Source organism: Schistocerca gregaria, chromosome 5, assembly GCF_023897955.1.
Source record: "Schistocerca gregaria isolate iqSchGreg1 chromosome 5, iqSchGreg1.2, whole genome shotgun sequence".
Taxonomy (NCBI): domain Eukaryota; kingdom Metazoa; phylum Arthropoda; class Insecta; order Orthoptera; family Acrididae; genus Schistocerca; species Schistocerca gregaria.
Genome location: NC_064924.1, coordinates 464,597,631 through 464,620,092, shown reverse-complemented (window position 1 = coordinate 464,620,092; position 22,462 = coordinate 464,597,631). Strand labels below are relative to the sequence as shown.

The 22,462-nt window shown below is 44.9% G+C and overlaps 1 protein-coding gene across 3 annotated transcripts in view; it reads right to left on the bottom strand.

Moving 5' to 3' along the window:
• Positions 1-22,462, bottom strand: part of LOC126271919 (glycerophosphocholine phosphodiesterase GPCPD1-like) — a 238,424-nt gene that overhangs the window by 14,338 nt on the left and 201,624 nt on the right. For all 3 annotated transcript variants that reach the window (XM_049974316.1, XM_049974314.1, XM_049974315.1), the window contains 3 exons: positions 1,194-1,349; positions 982-1,112; positions 677-812 (listed from right to left, as the gene is read on the bottom strand). In XM_049974316.1, coding sequence (XP_049830273.1) covers positions 677-812; positions 982-1,112; positions 1,194-1,349 — 423 coding nt within the window. The remainder of the gene's footprint in view (positions 1-676; positions 813-981; positions 1,113-1,193; positions 1,350-22,462) is intronic.

Genomic DNA, 22,462 nt, shown 5'->3' with positions numbered 1-22,462 from the left:
CAATTGGCTCCTCTTCGGAAAAATTTTGAAAATGGAGATCAAAACCTACAGGGGACCATCACATAAAGGCCAAAACATGAGAGACTGCTTTTAGCCGCCTCTTACGACAAGCAGGAATACCTTGGGCCTATTCTAATCCCCGGACTCGCACGGGGATATGCAGTATGAGAACAGTTTGAATACAGCATTGACAACTGCTGTGCATCTCAAGGGGGGCATATTGAGCACCTATGACAAGGTGCGGGAAAAAAAAAAAAAAGACTTTTTGAGTTTACCATTCATCAAAAAACAAAATTCATTGTACATGTTTATTAGTTTCAGAAATATAGACATGCCAAATTGGCTGATTCTTTTTGATACACCTTGGACATAAAGTGCACAAGTGATGCAAATAAAGCGAACAGGAATAAATTAACCCATAAAATTACTATTTTATTATTTCTGTTCCAATGCCTTCTTACACTCTTTTCCCCTTTCGTCTTCATGTGCTCCCATCTGGGGGGAAAATACCAGATTTTAACTACTGCCTTATCACTATTACTGTCAACTGAATTGCCTGTACATTATTTGAATGACTCACATTACTTAGGACTAAAAGCTACATTCAAAAATTGCCATCATGTCAGAAAATTTTCATTAAACTAACATTTTTATAAAATCTGCATACTTAACTCACCAATATACCAGCAGACAGGGCATAATATACTGCCATTGGTATATTCCAAGTCCTCATGTCACGATATGGTGGATACTTCGCTGTTATCCCCTGAGTAAGGAACATGACGGGATACAAATTCTGCTTGAGCCGTATCCTGTGCACAAATTTTTTTAACATTTTTCAATTAAATTTATTAACAAAAGATAGCACTTTTAGTTTTATGCATTCAACATTAAAATATGAAATCTAAATGATTCATTATTCATCTCACCATGAAACCTTTGGAATACTGATTATATTTGTTAATACTGATGAATGCTTACATTGTGCATATATCTGGGTGGAAGCACGAAAACACAATCTTGCGGCTTCCACCGTGTTGCAGAATTACTTTGAGCACAGTATCGAGATACATGTTGAGATCAAATGGATCAACAAGCTCGTATGTCCCATCCTAAGAGGAGTTAAAAAATCTAAGTTAGTTCTAAAATACCGCGACAACCAAAAAACTCAGTAAAAAAGAAAGAGGTTTTACCTTAAGTTCCATTGTCCATTTAATTTCAACATTGAAGCCCACATGTGGATCTATTATCTCTAATGCTTCTTGAAGAGTCGGGAAAGGCTGATGTTCTTCCAAATCATCATCAAAAAATCTGGGATTCCTGTTCTTCCCTTCTTCTAGATGATACACCTTAGCCAATAAATAAAATCTGTTAGTTTGCGAAATACAAGGTCCACTCGTCAACAGCAGTTCATACAATTTACTTTAATATCTGAGGAGTGTTCACAAGTTTCAATTTGCCTGAGGATTAAACCAAGGGAGCCTCACAGCATTGGGGGTACATCACACTCATTCACCTGTGGAAAAGTTAGTTTGCAATAGCTAGTAAGTCAATTATCAATTGAAGGAAGGAAGAAAACCCCTGATAACTACAAGATTATTATGAGACTGAGCAAAGATTTGGATATGACAAGAGAAGAAAATATTTCACAGGAACTATCCCAGCATTCATCCAGGGGAAGGGAGAGGGAAAGAACTGCACTCTGTTGTTCTGCACATCACAGTCAACTACCTTATGAGCAACAACATTAATGCTGATGGGAAAAAATCATTTTGTAACCCCGCATGAAATACTGGTGTAAAGAGTTCAAGAAAACCACCACCACCACAGTACAGAACAGCAAGGCATTGCCATCTGCAAAGTTGCCGAAGGTGACCAGCATTTAACTGTGCTTGAAATCTCTCAGAAACTACAATTATTGAAGTGTCCAGTCAATTACTCAGTATGAGTTGAATTTGTGGAGAGTGCCAGCTCATTGGGTTCAGAAGTTTCTGAATGATGAGCAGAGAGCTACAAGAGTAGCAAGATCTTGCACGTTTCTCGCATGATACGAGACAGAAGCCGATGCCGTTTTTGGCAAAAATAGTCAGTTGTGATGAGACTCTAGTCCCTAATCACACCCCCTAGTTGAACTCCAACAATATGGCCTCACAAGGGAATGGCAAGAGGACACCAGTGAACATGATACAGCCGTCTGCCTGAAAGGCCACTGTCGGTGTTCTAGTACTGCAAAAGCATGTAACAGGTTGATTTCCTACAGGAACATAAGGCCCCCAGAAAGGTCACTGTCAGTGTTCTAGTACTGCAAAAGCACAGAACAAGTTGATTTCCAACAGGAACGTAAGGCCGTTAATACTGCCTACTACTGTTTCTCTGCAACTGCTTTGGTGGTCGTCTCATACTTTCTTCGAAAATGGGATTAAAACACACCCAAACAATGGCAAGTCTATCAATAACATGGGTGATTATTTAGAAAAACAGCACTAGTAAATCTGTATTATCTTTAAACAGTAAAGGCTTGCTTATGTTTGGTCTACCCACATCAGTGTGAAATGAAGTACAGAGTTTAGGGTTCAAGTGTGAAAACATAAATGGAAAACATTTAGTGTGAAGAGATATTATATACCTATTATTTTTTTTATTCTTAAAACAGAGTTAGCCAAAACACAAAGTGTTATAGATTAATTCACTCAATCACAATGTAGTATTTAATGCTATCACAATAATGAACATGTCTTAAAATGTATTATTTTTGTTGACAAAATAAACAGAAGCAAGGCCATAAAGGGGAGAGTTATTATTTGTATGTGTGTAAAAGCAGCCCAAAGTCCATGAAGATAATACAGTAACACAACAGTAGTACCCACGAAAATGGCATTGCCCTGATTCTTCCCCATCCAAACAAAATTGCAAGGTTTGTGGAAAACTGTAGGTTGCTATTTGAATCTAACAAAACCCTCAATTACCGTAAAGAAATGAGTGGAGGGGTGTTTTCGTGGTGGTTCGAGAGCTGTCCATTAAACATTTTGGTTGAGCTGCTTGAACTGTTACATACAATGCCTCTTATCATTAGATGATACTTAACATGGTGCCTAGAGCTTCCTCCAAAGAACATGACTTTCGATTGGCTAAAACAAAAGAACATTTCTGTGTCAAACTATTTCAGAAAGTGCAAATTTTTGGATGTGTGGTTCTTCATAGAAATTTGTGTTGCTGGGCGAGGATAATAGCAAAAGAGTTTGTTTCATTTTAATGGCACACAGAATGACGAAATGTTTGTATTTTTTAATTTCTTTGCAAGTTCCATGTTAAATCTGGGTGTTGCAACTTGGGAATGACTGGAACCTCTTACATCACAATTGAAGCTTCCAAAATTAATTAAATAATTTGAAAATTTATGACATAACGATCAAATCATTTCCCTACTCCCGCCACTATCCGTCCTAATCCACCCTACAACACTGAAAAAGAATAAGGCAACAGAGCACACATATTGTTTATAGGCACCACCCAGCATCAACCTCATCTCCTTCCTCTGATGCACAATGATCAAAAAGTTACTTTTGTCAATGTATACAGTACGCCAGTATAATAATTCTCAATAGTATTAAATGACTCCAATGTCAACTAACATGAGAGGACAAAAATAAGCATTTTTTAAAACATACAATACAACTTCTTAATCATACAATACAATGTAACAACACTATTTTCATGCTGATGAGAATAATCCAATGCAATATGATGACAGTCCTATCAAGTCAATAGCAACATCTGACTCAATTTTATGAAGCTACTATCTGCTAATTTCAACATACTAAGATAGTAAGTGTGGAAACATTGCAGCAAATTTGAACAACACATGCCTTTGTCCACAAACATAGCACAAACATTGTGCATTTTATTAATGCATATATTGCAAGTAAGTACATGCAATAACTGCCATATTATTCAGCAAAAAAGATATGTGGCTTCTCACAATTAGTCTCTAGGACACAAATGTTCGGAAAGCAGGTACTAGTATTTCTAGAAAGAAATTTATGAAGGGAAACTATATGACGTCTCTCTCTCTCTCTCTCTCTCTCTCTCTCTCTCTCTCTCTCTCTCTCTCTCTCTCTCTCGCTTCAATGTACGAACTTTTGAGAAACTGATCTTCTGCTAATATCTCCCAAGTGTAGCTATGCCAAGATTGTTACGACCTGCAAATCACTAAGTAATATCCATTTCTGTCAAAATCTTGAAAAGAAAATAACTTCAAACCTCACAAATGAAGAGTTACTATCAGTGTCTGTGTCTACTCAAATTCTAAGTTTCAGGTAACACTCTTTTGAAAGTAGTAAAATCCACTTTTGAACGGGGAAGGAGTAGTCTGAAAGCTGTAAATGCTTTGCCGTACCACTATCCAACTAAACTGTCCCTTCAAAACAGTAAGAACTGGAAACCATCAAAGTTTTTTATAAGCTCAATGGACAAAATATCAGTTAGCCTCCTGAAAGAAAACACTAAAGCACTAAATATGGCTTAGAACTGATGCCACAAATTATCTATCCATCCACCACTGACTGAGTTAAATCAGCGGTGTGTGTGTGTGTGTGTGTGTGTGTGTGTGTGTGTGTGTGTGTGTGAGAGAGAGAGAGAGAGAGAGAGAGAGAGAGAGAGAGATTGGTTGGTTGGGTGTGGGATTGAAGGGACCAGACTGCTAAGGTCATCGGTCCCTTGTTCCACGATAAAATCACACGAAATAAAAACTGTCAGTCATTAAAAACGGAGAACTGAGAGAAGGGACGACACAATACAAGAAAGGCAGACAAAGACCAGACAAACGGAACTAAAATCGCACCGAGTGTGAAGGTGGTTGGCCGACCATGAAAATAAGGAAAAGCCAACCACCAAATGACATTAAAACCCACAGTTTCAAACCACAGGCCAAAGGCCCAAGTCAATACAGGAAATAAAAGGACAAACACTCAAATCATACGATAAAAACCCCCTGCCCGAATAAAACTCAACACGAGGTCCGCCATAGCATCGTCATCACATAAAAGGGCAGGGAGGGTATCAGGCAGCGCAAACGTCTGCCTGAGTCCTGTTAAAAGCGGGCAGTCCACCAAAATGTGGACCACCGTCAGAGCTGCCCCGCAGCGACATAGCGGTGGGTCCTCCCGGCGCAACAAATGGCCGTGCGTCAGCCACGTGTGGCCAACGCGCAGCCAGCAGAGGACGACAGAGTCCTTCCGAGAGGCCCGCATGGAGGAGCGCCACACACGGGTCGTCTCCTTCACCGCCCGAAGTTTGTTGGGCGTGGGCAGGGTGCGCCACTCGTCACCCCAGGCACCAAGCACTTTCTGGCGCAAAAGCGACAGGAGATCACACTCCATAAGGCCGAGTTCCAGAGCCGGTGAACTCACTGCCTGTTTAGCCAGCGTGTCAACCCGCTCATTGCCCGGGATGCCGACATGACCTGGGGTCCAAACAAAGACCACGGAGCGGCCGCAACGGGCAAGAGCATGGAGCGACTCGTGGATGGCCATCACCAGACGGGAACGAGGAAAGCACTGGTCAAGAGCTCGTAAACCACTCAGGGAGTCACTACAGATGACAAAGGACTCACCTGAGCGGGAGCGGATATACTCTAGGGCGCGATAGATGGCAACCAACTCGGCAGTGTATACACTGTTCCCGGGTGCCAGCGACCGTTGCTCACAATGATCCTCTAGAGTAAGAGCGTAACCAGTGCGACCAGAGACCATCGAACCGTCGGTATAGGTCACGGCAGATCCGGGAAACTCGGCAAGGAGAGCAACAAAGCGGCGGCGGAGGGCCGGAGGAGGGACCGAGTCTTTCGGACCCTGTGCCAAATCCAGCCGAATGCATGGTCGGCGCACACACCAAGGGGGCAGACGGAGATTGGCCCGGAAAACAGGCGGGAGAGGAAAAAACTCAATCCCACACAGTAGAGCCCAGATGCGAACCGCGATCGTACACCCTGACCGGGGCCGCCTGTCTGGAAGATGGACGATCGAGTGCGGGAACAGGAGACGGTAGTTGGGATGCCCTGGCAAGCTACAAACGTGGGCAGCATAAGCGGCCAGAAGTCGGTCGCGCCGGATACGCAATGGAGGAACACCAGCCTCCACAAGTAAGCTGTCAACAGGGCTTGTCCGAAATGCTCCTGTGGCGAGTCGGATCCCGCAGTGATGGATGGGATCCAGCAATTGCAACGCTGATGGCGACGCCGAACCATAAGCCACACACCCATAATCAAGGCGGGACTGGATCAGCGCTTGATACAGCCGGAGAAGGGTGGACCGATCGGCACCCCATCCGGTGTGGCTAAGGCAACGGAGAGCGTTTAAATGCCGCCAGCATGTTTGTTTAAGCTGCCTAATATGAGGCAGCCAAGTCAACCGGGCATCAAATACCAGTCCCAAGAACCGATGCGTCTCTACCACAGCAAGAGGTTCACCGTCAAGGTAAAGGCGTGGCTCAGGGTGAACCGTGCGACGCCGGCAGAAATGCACAACGCAGGTCTTAGCGGCCGAAAACTGGAAGCCGTGCGCTACAGCCCACGACTGCGCCTTGCGGATAGCGCCCTGCAGCTGGCGCTCAGCAACTGCAATGCTAGCGGAGCTGTAGTAGAGGCAGAAATCGTCTGCATACAACGAAGCTGCGACGGACGATCCCACCGCCTCAGCGAGCCCATTGATCGCAATTAAAAACAGGGAGACACTGAGGACAGACCCCTGTGGGACCCCGTTCTCCTGGACCCGGGAGGAACTATGGGACGCAGCAACTTGCACGCGGAAGGAACGAGACGACAGAAAATTCTGAATAAAAATCGGGAGCGGGCCCCTATGACCCCACCCATGAAGTGTGGCCAGGATGTGATATCGCCAAGTCGTATCGTACGCCTTCCGCATGTCGAAGAAGACGGCAACCAGATGTTGGCGGCGTGCAAAGGCTGTACGGACGGCAGACTCTAGGGAGACCAGATTATCGACGGCAGAGCGGCCTTTGCGGAACCCACCCTGAGACGGAGCCAGAAGGCCTCGAGACTCGAGGAGCCAACTCAACCTCCGGCTCACCATACGTTCTAGCAACTTGCAAAGAACGTTGGTGAGGCTTATGGGGCGGTAGCTGTCCACCTCCAGCGGGTTCTTGCCAGGTTTCAACACGGGGAGGACGATGCTTTCTCGCCATTGAGACGGGAACACACCCTCAACCCAGATGCGGTTGAAAACATCTAGGAGGCGTCGCTTGCAATTCACAGAGAGGTGTTTCAGCATCTGGCTGTGGATGCGGTCTGGCCCAGGAGCCGTATCAAGGCAAGCAGATAGGGCACTCTGGAATTCCCAGTCACTGAAAGGAGCATTGTACGACTCCGCGTGGCGCGTGTGAAAGGAAAGCCTCCAACTTTCCAACCGCTCTTTCCGGGAGCGGAAGGCCAGTGGGTAATTCGTAGATGCGGAACACTGAGCAAAATGCGCTGCTAACCGGTCCGCAATCGTGTCGGAGTCAGTACACACCACTCCATTCAGCGAAAGCCCAGGGACAGAGACAGGCAGCCGATAGCCATGGAGTCGCCTAATCTTAGCCCAAACCTGCGATGCAGGGGTACGGACGCCAATGGTGGAAACATACCGTTCCCAGCACTCCTGCTTCCGTTGGCGAATAAGGCGTCGGGCACGGGCACGGAGCTGTTTAAAAACGATGAGGTTCTCCAAGGACGGGTGCCACTTATGGCGTTGAAGAGCCCGCCGGCGATCTCTAATCGCCTCTGCGATCTCGGGCGCCCACCAAGGCACAGTCCTCCTGCGAGGGGACCCGGATGAACAGGGAATCGCAGATGCCGCCGCAGAAACGATGCCGGTGGTGACCGACTGAACCACCGCATCAATGGTGTCAGGGGAAGGAGGTGCGATAGTGGCGAGAGAGGAGAACAAGCCCCAATCAGCCTTATTCAGAGCCCATCTGGAGGGGCGTTCAGAAGAGTGACGCTGTGGTAGTGACAGAAAGATGGGGAAATGGTCACTACCACATAAGTCGTCATGGACACTCCAGTGGATGGATGGTGAAAGTCCGGGGCTGCAGATAGAAAGGTCGATGGCCGAAAATGTGCCATGGACGACGCTGAAATGTGTCGGCTCTCCCGTGTTTAAGAGGCAGAGGTCAAGCTGCGAGAGGAGAGTCTCGACATCTCTACCCCGGCCAGTAATCGCGGCGCTACCCCACAGGGGGTTATGGGCGTTAAAGTCGCCCAGTAACACAAAAGGAGGAGGCAGTTGTGCTATCAATGCAGCCAACACATGACGCGAGACATCACCATCTGGCGGAACATACAAACTGCAGACAGTAATAGGCTGAGGCGTCCACATCCTTACAGCGACAGCCTCTAAAGGTGTGTGAAGAGGTACACATTCGCTGTAGACAGAGTTAAGGATGTAGACGCAGACTCCACCAGATACCCTCTCATAAGCTGCCCGGTTCTTGTAATAACCCCGATACCCACGTAGGGCAGGGGTCCGCATTGCCGGAAACCAAGTTTCCTGTAGGGCAATGCAGAGGAAAGGGTGACTGCTGATGAGTTGGCGAAGCTCAGCAAGGTGGTGGAAAAAAGCGCTGCAGTTCCACTGGAGTATCGCTTTGTCCATGTCCGAAAAAGGCGTGAAGGGGCCGAGGAGGCAGATCACGCCACTGGGTCACCTGCTGCCACCGATGGAGGACCAGTACAATCTGCTTCCATGGCGTCTGAGGGTCCGGCGAGATCCAGGTCCTCAGCGGACGCCCGGATCTCCACCTTATCCCCGGACGCAGAGCCTGTAGGGAGCAGTGGGGTGGATGCCACCGCGTGGTCCTTGGCCTTAGAGGTCTTCTTCTTCGTCTTGTCTCTCTGGTCCTTGGGTTTCATTGGCTGGGAGGGCTCCAGCGAGTCAGTCTCCGGGACGGAGGAGGAGCGGGAAGCCCTGCGATCAGCCGCTGGTCTGCTTTTCTTCCACTGGCTGACGTCACCCTTCCCAGAGGCGGAAACCTGGGAAGGAAGGGACCCAAGGGACCCTTTCCGTGCTATTCGAGCAGGGGAAGTTTGAGGCTTCCCCAGCTTAGAAGTGGGGACTGATGTCCCCGATGGTTGGGGGGTTGCTGCTCCTGAGGCAGGTAGTGCAGGAGCAGCAGGGAGTGAAGTGCCCCCCACCATCAAGGGGGCAGGCGTAGCATTCCGGCTCTGAGAAGTGGCAGTCTGAGGGAGAGCTAATGGGGCCATAACAGTAGTAGCCGCGGCGTAAGAGGCAGGCATTCGAACAGGATGGAGGCGTTCGAACTTCTGCCTGGCCTCAGTGTATGTCAGGCGGCCCAGGGTCTTATACTCCATGATTTTGCGCTCTTTCTGGTAGATCCTGCAGTCCGGCGAGCAAGGTGAGTGGTGCTCTCCGCAGTTTACACAGATGGGAGGCGGAGCACATGGAGTATCGGGATGTGATGGGCGTCCACAATCTCGACATGTGAGGCCGGAAGTACAGTGGGAAGACATATGCCCGAACTTCCAGCACTTAAAGCACCGCATCGGGGGAGGGATATATGGCTTGACGTCACAACGATAGACCATCACCTTGACCTTCTCAGGTAAAGTATCACCCTCGAAGGCCAAGATGAAGGCACCGGTGGCAACCTGCTTATCCCTTGGACCACGATGTACGCGTCGGACGAAGTGAACACCTCGCCGCTCTAAATTGGCGTGAAGCTCGTCATCGGACTGCAATAGAAGGTCCCGATGGAATATTATGCCCTGGACCATATTAAGACTCTTATGGGGCATGATTGTAACCGGAACATCCCCCAGCTTGTTACAATCGAGTAACCGGCAGGACTGGGCGGAGGACGCCGATTTGATCAAAACCGAGCCCGAGCGCATTTTGGACAAGCCCTCCACCTCCCCGAACTTGTCCTCTAAGTGCTCGACGAAGAACTGAGGCTTCATGGATGTAAAGGATTCACCATCAGCTCTCGTACACACCAGGTAGCGGGGCGAGTATGGTTCGCTGGCATCCTTAGTCTTTCGTTCCTCCCATGGTGTAGCCAGGGAGGGGAACGATTTGGGGTCATATGTAGTTGCGTTGTATTGAGCCCTGGAACGCTTAGAGACAGCTCGCGGCTGGCCACCAGCAAGAGATGATGTACCACGCTTCATTGCGGGTCATCCGCCCTGATGCCACCTACTCCGACCAAGGGCCCTCCCCACGGGCGCCACCCAGCCTCAGCAACGACCACCTGGCAGGATGGCCATTGCCAGGAGTCCCAATGCCACAAGGAGATAGGCATCTACTCCTTGGCATACGTGGGGAGTTAACGGCGCTGGCATCAGCAGAGCGATCCCTGTGTAGTCAGGGGGCTACAACCAACAGGGTACATGGCGGCCCCACCACAACAGACTGGCTACCGTGCTGGATTTCAGGTGATGTAGTCCAATATCGTCATTGGCGCATAAAGCGGCACAGCATAGCAGACTGCAAGAAACCGCACCCAAGAACAAATCCACGCCCAAGAGATGGTAGGTGAGCGGGACTGCTAAGCGATGACGACAAACCTGGCTAGAGATGGTAATGCTTGATGGACACATCACTCCTTGTAAGGCGCCCTTCCCCAATCGGCTCGCTCTTCGGAAAATTTAGAAGGATGGAGGTCAAACCCGTTAGGGGACCATCTCACAAGGCCAAAACGTTTGAGACTCCTTTTAGTCGCCTCTTACGACAGGCAGGAATACCGTGGGCCTATTCTTACCCCCGAACCCACAGGGGGCAGAGAGAGAGAGAGAAATGCATGTACCTCCCCATTGGTAGTGAGGAACCAGCACAATAAGACATATCAACTGGAGACATGAGAGAGTGGCAGAGGGCAACTGTCAGTCAGTCAGCAGCAGCCGCCCGAGACAAGCAGCCACAGGGAAGTAACCGATTGTGTGTCATTTTGTGCGTTCCTAACCAGGAGTGAATTTTATGATTTTATCTGTGTGTTTTGGTAGTTTAGTTTTTTTTTAATTTCTGCATGTTAATCAAATACTTAGTAGGCATATCCTCACATTTCTGTTCGCATCGGAAAGTAAACCGATTTTGTGACATATTAAAAGTTCCTAATCACCTGTGTGCTTTGGTAGTTCAGTTTTTGAATCTCTGTGTCATAATCTAATTTACTGGACACAGTTCTTGCATTTTCCTTTGAGTCTACAGTAGAGCTCCATAGCGTGCATCAATTATCATTTGCTTGTCTGTGTAATGTAGTTTTCCATGATCTTATTGCATCAGCAGTTTGGCCCCTTACGAATTCACACATCTTTTTTTTTTTATTGTGAAGGCTGTGTGCAGATGCAGGTCGAATTGGTGACATTTTACTCTTAACTCTAGGCTGTGATGACTTCTGTTACACAGCTTAGAGCTGCAGTGGAAGGCCATCACTGTTGTGGGCCAGCCGTGTGGAGCCAATGGGTGTCCAACACGTCTGAGTGTGCCAATTGGCCCGCACCAGTAACCAGCCCAGTTACTGCTTGCACTGACGATGGCACTTCACTTGTGGTGAAGAGGGAGATTGCCTCGAGGTGTGGCAGGCAGTGAAAGAAAGACTCCCCAGGGGCCACAAGTAAGGCCTCCCTGGTTAGTCTGATTAACAGGTTCCAGGTGCTGTCTATGGCTGACACTGCCTCCAGCCAGATGCAGGAAATCACAAACGATGCGATTATTGGTAGTTAAGAGCTACAATATTTTGCAGGTTATGGTGCTCCTTAGGAACATGGCTGCCAAGGATGGGAAGAAAGCCAATGTATACTCCGTGTGCATACCGGGCGGAGTCATTGCAGACATGCAAAGGGTCTTTCCAGATGCCATCAAGAGCACAGGATACAGCCAACTGCAGGTGGTGCCTCATATTGGTACCAATGATGTATGTCATTTTGGACCGGAAGAGATTCTCTCTGGTTTCAAGCAGCTAATAGAAGAGGCAAAGGCTGCTTGTCTTGCTTGTGAGGTGAAAGCAGAGCTCACCATTTGCAGCACAGTTGACAGAACCAATTGCAGATATGTGGTACAGAGCCGAGTGGAGAGTCTTAATCAAATGCTCACACAGTTCTGTGACTGAAGAGGCTGCACATTCCTCGAGTTGCGCCACAGGATGGTGTGGTATGAGTTTCCGCTGAATAGGTCAGGAGTCCACTACATGCAGGAGGCAGCTACATGGAGAGTGGAGAGTCTAAATCAAAGGCTCACATGGTCCTGCAACTGTGTTGGCTGCACTTCCCTCAACTTGCACCATAGGGTGGTGGAGTTTCAGGTTCCACTGAACATGACAGGAGTCCACTATATGCAGGAGGAAGCTACATGGGTAGCAGCAGCTGTGTGGCATGGAGTGGACAGATTTTTAGGTTAGAGGCTTTCAGGGAAATAAAAACAGGGCTTCAGTCTCAAAGGATTCAGGTCGAACACAGGAAGAACATAGATACAGGAACTGTCAGTATAACAGTTGTAAATTGTCGTAGTTGTGTTGGGAAAGTACCAGAGGTCCAAGCACTAATAGAAAGCACTCTTGCTCAAATCAACATGGGAACTGACAGCTAGCTAAAGTTGGAGATAAGTTCAGCTGAAGTTTTTCTGAAGAACCTAACAGTGTTCTGAAAGGCTAGAGTAATCACAGAATATTGTCTTGTCACCACTGATTACTATTACTGGCCATAGTCTCCTAAGTGATAATCCATAAAGCAACATTTTGGAAATGCACCCAGAGAGGAACTATAGCTGAGGTGTGGGGAATTGAAATTGACATGGAAAATGTGTGTTTTATTTGTGGGAGGGTGGAGGAACAAAGAGAGAGGTAGAGAGAGAGGGGGGGGGTGTAGAGAGAGAGAGAGAGAGAGAGAGAGAGAGAGAGAGAGAGAGAGAGAGAGAGAGAGAGATAGGGGGAGAGGGGGGCAGTGAGGGGGAGAGGGGGGCAGTGAGGGGGAGAAGGGGCAGTGAGGGGGAGAAGGGGCAGTGAGGGGGAGAGGGGGGCAGTGAGGGGGAGAGGGGGGCAGTGAGGGGGAGAGGGGGGCAGTGAGGGGGAGAGGGGGCAGTGAGGGGGAGAGGGGGGCAGTGAGGGGGAGAGGGGGGCAGTGAGGGGGAGAGGGGGGCAGTGAGGGGGAGAGGGGGGCAGTGAGGGGGAGAGGGGGGCAGTGAGGGGGAGAGGGGGGCAGTGAGGGGGAGAGGGGGGCAGTGAGGGGGAGAGGGGGGCAGTGAGGGGGAGAGACAGAAAGTTAAGTAAAGAGATACACATAAAAAACAACTGAAGTTTAACACGTGGGGAAAATGCGGGCTATTGGATTTTCAATGGGCAATGCTACAGGCAGAATAATTTTTCAGCCAGCGAAAACGTAAATATAAAGTCTTAAGATAAGCTGTGAGATGAAAAAGAAGTTGCAAACATCTTTTCAAGTATCAAATTAGCTATGATACCCATAACAGTAACACAACTGCAGTACTGGCTCTGCCTCTCATACAAGGACATTGAGTGGTATCTGGTTCGGGACTTATGGGACTTAACATCTGAGCTTGGTTGGTTGGTTGCTTGCTTGGGGAAGGAGACCAGACTGCGTGGTCATCGGTCTCATCGGATTAGGGAAGGAAGTCGGCCGTGCCCTTTCAGAGGAACCATCCCGGCATTTGCCTGGAGTGATTTAGGGAAATCACACTGGTCACAGTTTGTAACAATTTCAAGAGCAGTAGAGTAAACCAACCAAAAATTAGAGCTTTGCACACAACCTATACTCCTGATAAGGAAAATGAGGTAAAAAAAAGAGATGTCCTGAAGCAAGAGGTAGGTAGGTGTGTGTGTGTGTGTGTGTGTGTGTGTGTGTGTGTGTGTGTGGTGTGTGTGTGTATGTCAGAGTGTGAAGACAGATACAGAGGCAGAAACTGAGACTGACTCGACAGCACTATTTTGATTGTTACTGTTGACGCAATAGCAAAGCTTCAGCTGCTTTCCCAAAAATGATACTGCTCTTATGCTCACAATAGACTTACTTAGTTAAGTCAACTATTCCACATGCTATAGTTGCAAGATCATTCAAAGAAGCCAAATCATGCGTCCAGTTATCTCTTGCTAATGAATCACTGTTCAATGAATATCTTGTATTAAGTTTGAAGCACAATCTTCCTACTGTCTGCTTAGTAGGAATTACAGAAGCATACAGGTATATGGGGGCCACAATAAATGGCAAAAGCATGATATAATTTCAAAGTGAAAAATAATCTTTTTGGAACTACAAGCAACTTATCTGAATTAAAGGTGACAGATTTTTAAAAAATGTAAAACTTGCAAAGTTGCCAGGTACAAATGACAATTTCTCAATGCAAAACCAGAATATTAAAAAGAAAGCAGTGAATTCCAAGAAGCTTTGACAATCTCATTTTATAAAAATGATGCACAACAAGCTTCAGGAAACTGTCATGCCTAAAATATTGTTGCACTTTATCACCTGTGCTTACCCCACGCACCTCACATTCTGCTAAATCTCTATCATAATCACACAAGTGAAGGATCTTACTTCTTGGGGATGAAGCCTGAAATAATTTTAAACATCAAATATCTTTCCAGGACTCTTAACATCTGTTGCTGAAAGTCATACTTAGCACACATGTGCCAGTTAAATGTCACCACTGCTTGTACAAATACACACGAGGTCCACGTTAAGATATGTGCAACATTTGAAGGAGGTTATACAAGTTCCTACACATCTAAAATTTTCAATAACTTGAGGAACAAAATTGAGAGTTCACTTAAAGGCATACAATAAAGGATTAGAACTTTGCTAGGTTTCGGAAATATTCTTTAATGAGCTAAAGTACATTTACGCGAGTACAAGCACCCCCCCCCCCCCCTCTCTCTCTCTCTCTCTCTCTCTCTCTCTCTCTCTCTCTCTCTCTCTCTCTCACACACACACACACACACACACACACACACACACACACACACTCTCTCTGTGCTGTTTACATTCCTTGTACATACAACCAATTATATCCTCACAAATGACTATTTCTCCTGGTTATGGGCCAAATAGAGGAAACCTTCCTAGCAGCTTGTCTGGTTCAGGTTTGCTGATGATACCTTCATGATCTGAATTCAGGACTGTGACAGTATCTCCATTCCTCCACTATTTAAACATCTTGTCTACTAGCTGTTTCACCCAGTTCTCCTCAACCCAACACACACTTTCCTGGAAGCAGACTACCTCTTGGATGGCTCCCTCCATACCTCTGTCCATATTAAGCCAACTAATCACCACCAGCACTTCACTTTGGCAGCTGTCACACCTGCCACACAAAAAAATCATTCCCCTATAGCCCGGCATCCAGTGAACGGTGTATTTCCAATGACAAGAATTCCCTGTCCCAATATACTGAAAGTTTCAGAAAGACCTTCACAGACAATTACTGGCTCCAAATGTATATCCAATTTCCAGTCAGAAGGGTCACAGTTTGTAGTAACTAACAGAATGTCAGAGTAAAACAGAAGCTATTTCTGGTGTTCCCCAAGATAGTGTTATACGACCTCTGCTGTTCGTTATCTATATAAACAATTTATGAGACAATCTGAGCAGCCACCTTAGGTTGTTTGCAGTTGATGATATCATTTATTGTCTAGTACAGTCATCAGTAGACTGAAACAAATTGCAAAACAATTTAGGAAAGATAACGGTATGATCTGAAAATTGGCAATTAACCCTTCATAAGGAAAAGTGTTAGGTCAACCACATGAGTGCTAAAAGAAATCAGTTATCTTTGGTTAACTAATAAATCAATCAAATCTAAAGACTGTAAAATCCATATAATACCTAGGAACTACAATTATGAACAACTTAAATTGGAAAGAACACACAAAAAATGTTGTAGACAAGGTGAACCGAAGATTCAGAAGATGCAACAGATCTGCTAAAGAGAGTGCCTACACTAAACTTGTCCATCCTCTTTCAGAGTACTGCTGCACTGTGTGGGATCCTTATCAGATAGGACTAATGGAGTAAATCAAGAAAGTTCAAAGAAGGGCAGCACATTTTGTACTATCAAGAAATAAGGGTGGACGCCATTGAAAAAAGGTATGTCTCACTGCAGCTGCATCCTTCCATGAAATTTCAACCACCAACTTCCTCTTCTGAATGCAAAAATATTTTTTTGACGCCAAGCTACATAGGGAGAAACAAGCATGATAATAAAGTAAGGGAAATCAAAACTTGCACGGAAAGATATGGGTGTTCATTTTTTTTTTCTGCAGGCTGTTCAAGAGTGGATTAATAGACAATTGGTGTGAAGGTGGATCGATGAACCCTCTGGCAGGCACTTACGTGTGATCTGCAGAGAAGCCAAGCTAATATAGATGTGGCCTGTAAACAGAATTTCTGGATCATACCCTCACACACTCCTAATCCTCCCACAACCACCAAGAATCAGCTGCACATGGAGGCAGGGCCTCCTGTGAAAGCAGACTTGTCATATACTAGCTCTGTATCAACTTCTGCACAGCATTTTATGTAGGCATGACCACCAACCAGCTACACACCAGAACAAAGAGCCACCAAAAACTTGGGTCAGAGTAGAAATGACGACCCAGTGCCAAATATGCTGTGAAGCACAATATTCTTGAGTTCAATGGTTGCTTCATAACCCTTGTCATCTGAATCCTTCCCTCCAGCACAAGTTATTGCAACAACGTAGAGAGAAGTTATCCCTGCAACACCCTTTGCTTCTATAATCATCCCGACTGCAATCTCCATTAATCCATTGTCACCAAACCCTGTACCCATCAGTTCCTCGTTCCTCTGTCCTGTCACTCCCTCCCAATCCACATCGTCATCATCATCCTGCACTGCACAAACTCATCAGCTACGGTGCGCCCACATATTGCATGCCTAACCAGTGCACCTGCCTGCCGCCCTTCCTTCCTGCATTCCTATCCTGCATATTTGCTGCCTCCAAGTTTTCCTCCACTTGATACTCATTCCCACCCCATCCTCCTCCTCCTCCTCCTTTCTTCTCTACCTACCCCACCCGACACAACCCAGTACCCCAATCCACCTGCCGAACTACGACCTCAACACTGTGCGGCGAGCTCGCACAAAGTAGGTGCACTTTGTGTGTGTGTGTGTGTGTGTGTGTGTGTGTGTGTGTGTGTGTGTGTGTGTGTGTGTGTGTCTGTCTCCATACTCTAGCATGTTAAAGATTATTTTCCAAAAGCTAGTAAAGTTTACATTCTTTCTTGTGTGCTTGTTGCTGACTCATTGTTCTGCAACTTGTGAGTGATCTTAAGTTCGTTCCAGCAACTGCCAGTGGGCTCACATGCATGCACAGTTATGAAATCGCATATAAGCAGGGCCTTCTCCCAATTCTGGCTACATGAGCGTGGTTGTTTGCTGTACAAGCAGTGAAAGCAAGTAGCCAGACACTAGCCTGAAAAATTTTTCTGGCACTCCCAAGCTGCCAGATCTGCACATGTGCAGAGCTGTCAGAGTTAGAGTGGGGATACTCTCCAAATGACTTGGGTTTTGTTTTGTGGTAAACTCTTCAATCGTTTGAAAGCTGTAGCTGTATCCTTGTTGGACCATTTCATGTTCAACTTAATCACTGATTGTAAGGTAAGTATTTTACTTATTCCTACAAAATCATCACTGATTGAAACATGACACTTATAACTGCCATTTATTCCAGATGTCTAGCAAATCAGAATTGGATTTGCTGTTGAGTGATGAGGAGTTGGAATTGTTAAATAGTACAAAAACACGAAAATATGAAAATTATTTCGAAAATGTGGTGACACAATATAGTGACAATGAATTTATGGAATGTTTTCATGTGTGGCATCATAGGACAGAGGAGTTAATGCTTTGGGGACAGGCCATTTAGGAAAATATTGTGCCTATGAAATAGGCCATTTATGCAATGTTTAAAGCATTACTGTCACATATGTAATTGATGTATCTTCAAGAGTAACATATACTAAGAAATAGGCTATCTTCTAGATTTATTTTCCATATTTGCTTCAGTTCCAAGATAGATTATATACTTCAAAATAATGATGAAAGAAAGTACAATTATCCTCCCAAGAAAACAGTGCGGGGTTAGTTATTGAGCAATTTATTATTCTTGAGGTTTCAAAACTTCTTGCTCACTCAACAAATGTGATGTATCTGTAGTAGAATTACAGCAAACTGTGAAACCTAATGAGTATTATAAAAAGGAAAGATTGCTCCACACAGTATAGCAGGCATGTTGAGTTACTACCCCTTTCCCATCAATTTTCCATTGTTTGATTAAACCTAAAGAGTACACACATAAAATTATGTCAATGCAATCATATTGGCTCAGCCATTCACAACAGCAATTGTTACATTTGTAATGTTTCTCTCAAAATAATTCTATAAATTGATAACAGAAAGAAGCACTAGTCAAGGAGCAGGTCGCAAGACACCTGTACATTGTTCTTGTATGAAATGAGTTCAGTTTTTAAGCAATGGGTGGCCCATACATCGAGAAAATCGTGGCCCGACCTACACTTGGGCATGGTCCTTTTAACACAAAGCTGTGGCCTGAGCTATGCTCGGATTTGATCTCTAAAGTGTTAAGTGAAAAATTCAGGAACACTAGCTATTATCAGTATCACGCAGGGGGAAATGGGAAGCTGCTTCCACTGCAACGCATGCTGATTTTTTTCGTGGTTTGCGAGCATGAAGCGGCAAGTTTTAGAGATTTGACATATCAGTTGTTGCTCCACCACTATGCATGAGAATCCAACCGGAAATGGGGTGGGAAGTGTTTAAGCAGAACAAATAACAAACACACATTTCTATGTAATCGTAGACGCATATGCAAAGTAATGCCTGTTGTTTTTTGTGCTTGAAAGTAGTTCTCTGGCAGCTGCTTGAGCAAACCTCTTTACTCATTAGTTATTTATAGTTTTCTCACTAAAACAGCCATTTCACGATTACAAAAAAAGGAATGTTAACATAATTATAACCAACAACTTCCGTTTCCTTGCATCAAGTTTACATATTTATTCCTCAAACTTCTCTTCGTCTTAAATTAGTTTTGACTGTTGCAAATTCAACCAATAAATATTGTGTTAAGTGGAGTTTCTACCATTAAATAAGTTTGTTCAGTGCCTAAACATAAAGCAGAACACAAAAACATTGTGCTTCATCACAGCATAAGGGAACTCTGGGAAAATTTATGGGAGATGGAAACGAATTGTGTAAATGGCAGATGTCAACCTGTCTTAACTGATGGCCAAGTATTTTGTGGTACGTGGATGCATATTTTATTTATTAGGTGACTGTAAAATGGCATTAAATGGCATCTGTAAATCAAGGAATGGAGCAATGTCTTAGCAATAATAATTTATTTTTTTTAATGTGAAAACTGCGCCACTGTCAGTACAGAAATGGGAGTACAAGTGCTGTGACATTAAATGACTAGTGGTGTACGTCTGGTAGATAAAGAATGCTTTTCATGAAGTGTGCTTTTTACAGGGCCAAGAAGAAGAGCACCTACTGCAAATGCTAAAGGGAAATATTTTCCACCAACATACTGGAAAATATGACAGCAAAAAAGTCACATGTTTGAAATGCTGTGTATTCAAACAGAGTGCTAAATAACTGTCAAATGTGGACATGGGACAGAAGATGAAGTTCCTTCCATTATTTGGATGCACATGAAGTTAATGATAATCTACAACAGCTCATAACTGAACTAATCTAGATGGTGTTATGTGGCATCCACACACAATTTCTCTCAGGCAGATCTGACAGTACGTGCAGCAATGCCAAAATATGTTAAAATTATGTGCTTTAGCCCATTGAGGGCTAATTAAGTCAAACTAATCAATCTTATTAAGAGATGATTTAATAAGAACATACCACTAATGTATCACTGAACAAAGAGCTCTACACTCAAAAAAGTTCGAAGCCAACCTGACTGATAAGTCACACGGTACTGGCAAAATGTGCATTTTAGCATCCTGCTGAGTGTTCCATGACAAACAAAATTCAATATACAACAGATTGTCTACATCAGAGAAAGGCCTTGTTTTCCAAAGAGGAAGTTATGAACAACACACACTGACAGTGATGTATCATAGATGTGGAACAGAGAGGAAGAAAGAGGCTGGTTGGAAGTACACCATCTGTCAACGAAACTCTTGCACTAACTTCATAAAGAAATATTCCTACAGTGGAGATAAAGGAGTGCAAAAACTCTATTGTCAAGTTTAATATACTCTGTTCATCATAAGAATAAACCTGATGTAAATATTACGCCATGTATTCTTCCATATTTGCTAGAATATCATTGGATTTTGTTTAACGTGGAGCAGAAGCCAAGCTGTGACCAGTACAGTCCAGTACAATCAAAAGCAAACATTTTATGCTGTGTTGCACGCACATAGCTTGGGTGGTAATGTGGGACAACAGCTTTATCAGCGCATTGAACTCCGACAGCACTGGCCAACCAGTGGTCCAACTAAACTGCAAATGATGTGAGCAGTTGCAGTTTAGCTGTAAAAAGTGATGAGCAAAGAAACAACACAGCTTCAAATGTCATTTAATTTTTAAAGAAAATTAAATAATTTTCGGAGAAACTTCAGCACTACCACGTGCTTCTTAGGTAACCAAACGAAGAGCATATAATGCACTCGTTCTCACCCGACATGGAATTCCAATTACAAACAAGAGTGATGAAAATTTCTAACTTAAAAGTAGGGTAATTTTTCTGAGCAAGCTATTTGTAATGCAAAAGCCTACTGCAGGGATTTCACCGTACTGTTGAATACTGAAGCCACTGAAGGTATTAATTAGTCAGTCGTTTGGTAATCTCTTGGCTGCTTCCTTATCCAAATTCGAAAAATACATTTCAGTTCTGGAAGTTTCATCTGCTACAATGATAAAGAGCCTATCAACTACAGAATCCACGGAGCCAACCAAGAGCCACATTTTCCCTTCTTCCTTTATGACAAGTTGTTCTATATTCCACCAGAGTTTGGCAGTGAGGTGAAAAAACTGTGTGTCTTAGTTCCAGTACGCCTGGCAGCTTAACAGTCTTGTTACTTCTCAGGCTAAATTCCGGGCTCCAGATCACTTCTGTTGGGTTCATATTGTAAAGGTACAGTAGCAAATGTAAAAATGCAGCATTGATATGATATGCTCGATGCTGTGAAAACAGCCTCAGCCATCTTCATACTATGCATTAACAGTGTGGTAATCAGAGCTCAATGCTAGAGGCTGTGACTATACACAATTTTCGAAATAAAAACTACATAGCTAAAGCGAGATTAAGAAAAAAGTTGATGGCTGTTAATACATTTGACTATCTTAAAGCTTCATCTAATGTAACTTAGTAATGATATATATAATTCATAAGTAGGACCTACTTCCAAGAGCATTGCACCACCAGTGTACATGTGCTATGGCTTCTGACCAATCATTGCGATTGTGTTTGTTTACATCAGATTTATTCTTATGTTGAGCGGATTATAGTAATATATCCACAAGACATCCGAATGTAAATTCATAACAATATTTGAGGCAACAGTTCAATGCCTCACAATAAGCATGAATATTGATGTTTGAAAAGAACTGAGACACAAGAGAAATGTATTCATATGCATATGTTGCAGATTCCAGTAAGTCAAATACACTTAAGGAAGAGCAAGTGGGAGAATCCCACACATAATGGCATATCACAAAGAACCATAACTTTGAGCTATACAAGATTACAGCTTTACAGAATGTAAAGCCTGTAATAACCCACACATTACTACACTAACCCACATGTTACTACATCTCCACCACTACGGCTGCAGTGCACATCTCATTCGAGTATCGTACAGTTCATTAGCTCTTATATTTCCACTGGAGACTGCCAACCATGGATGGTGCCTCAGTTGCTGCTGCAGGAAACCAGTGGTCCCTGGCAGGTGAATACCTTTATATTGTCTGGTCCATCTTGTACAAGTTCCTAAACGATTACATTCTGCCTTCGTTTTGCTGTCATGTCATGACTCAAAGGTTGTCGATTTCTACAACAGCTTGTTGCTGCTATCGCGGCTTTCCCTCATCTCTCCAATTTGCGGGAACGGCAGATGTTACTGTCACATGTCTCTTCTGGATGCTGCCACTCTGGGCTCACCCTCTGCACCAGTTGCTTTGTAAAAATGTTCCTTTCAAGTGCTCATCAGCCTGTGAGCATGCATTTGTGCAACTCAAAACAAGTTACGCTCCATGCCTTGCCTTGGGGCCTTCCAACCTGGTAAACATTTTGTTTTGCAACAGATACGTCCCAGTAAGGGGTGCAGGGCGGGGACTATTCTGGCCCATCATCATGCAGACAGCTATGAGCAACCTATTGCTTTTGCATCTAAAACACTCAATGCAGCTCAGCAGCACTATTTGCAGGTTGAAAAAGAAGCC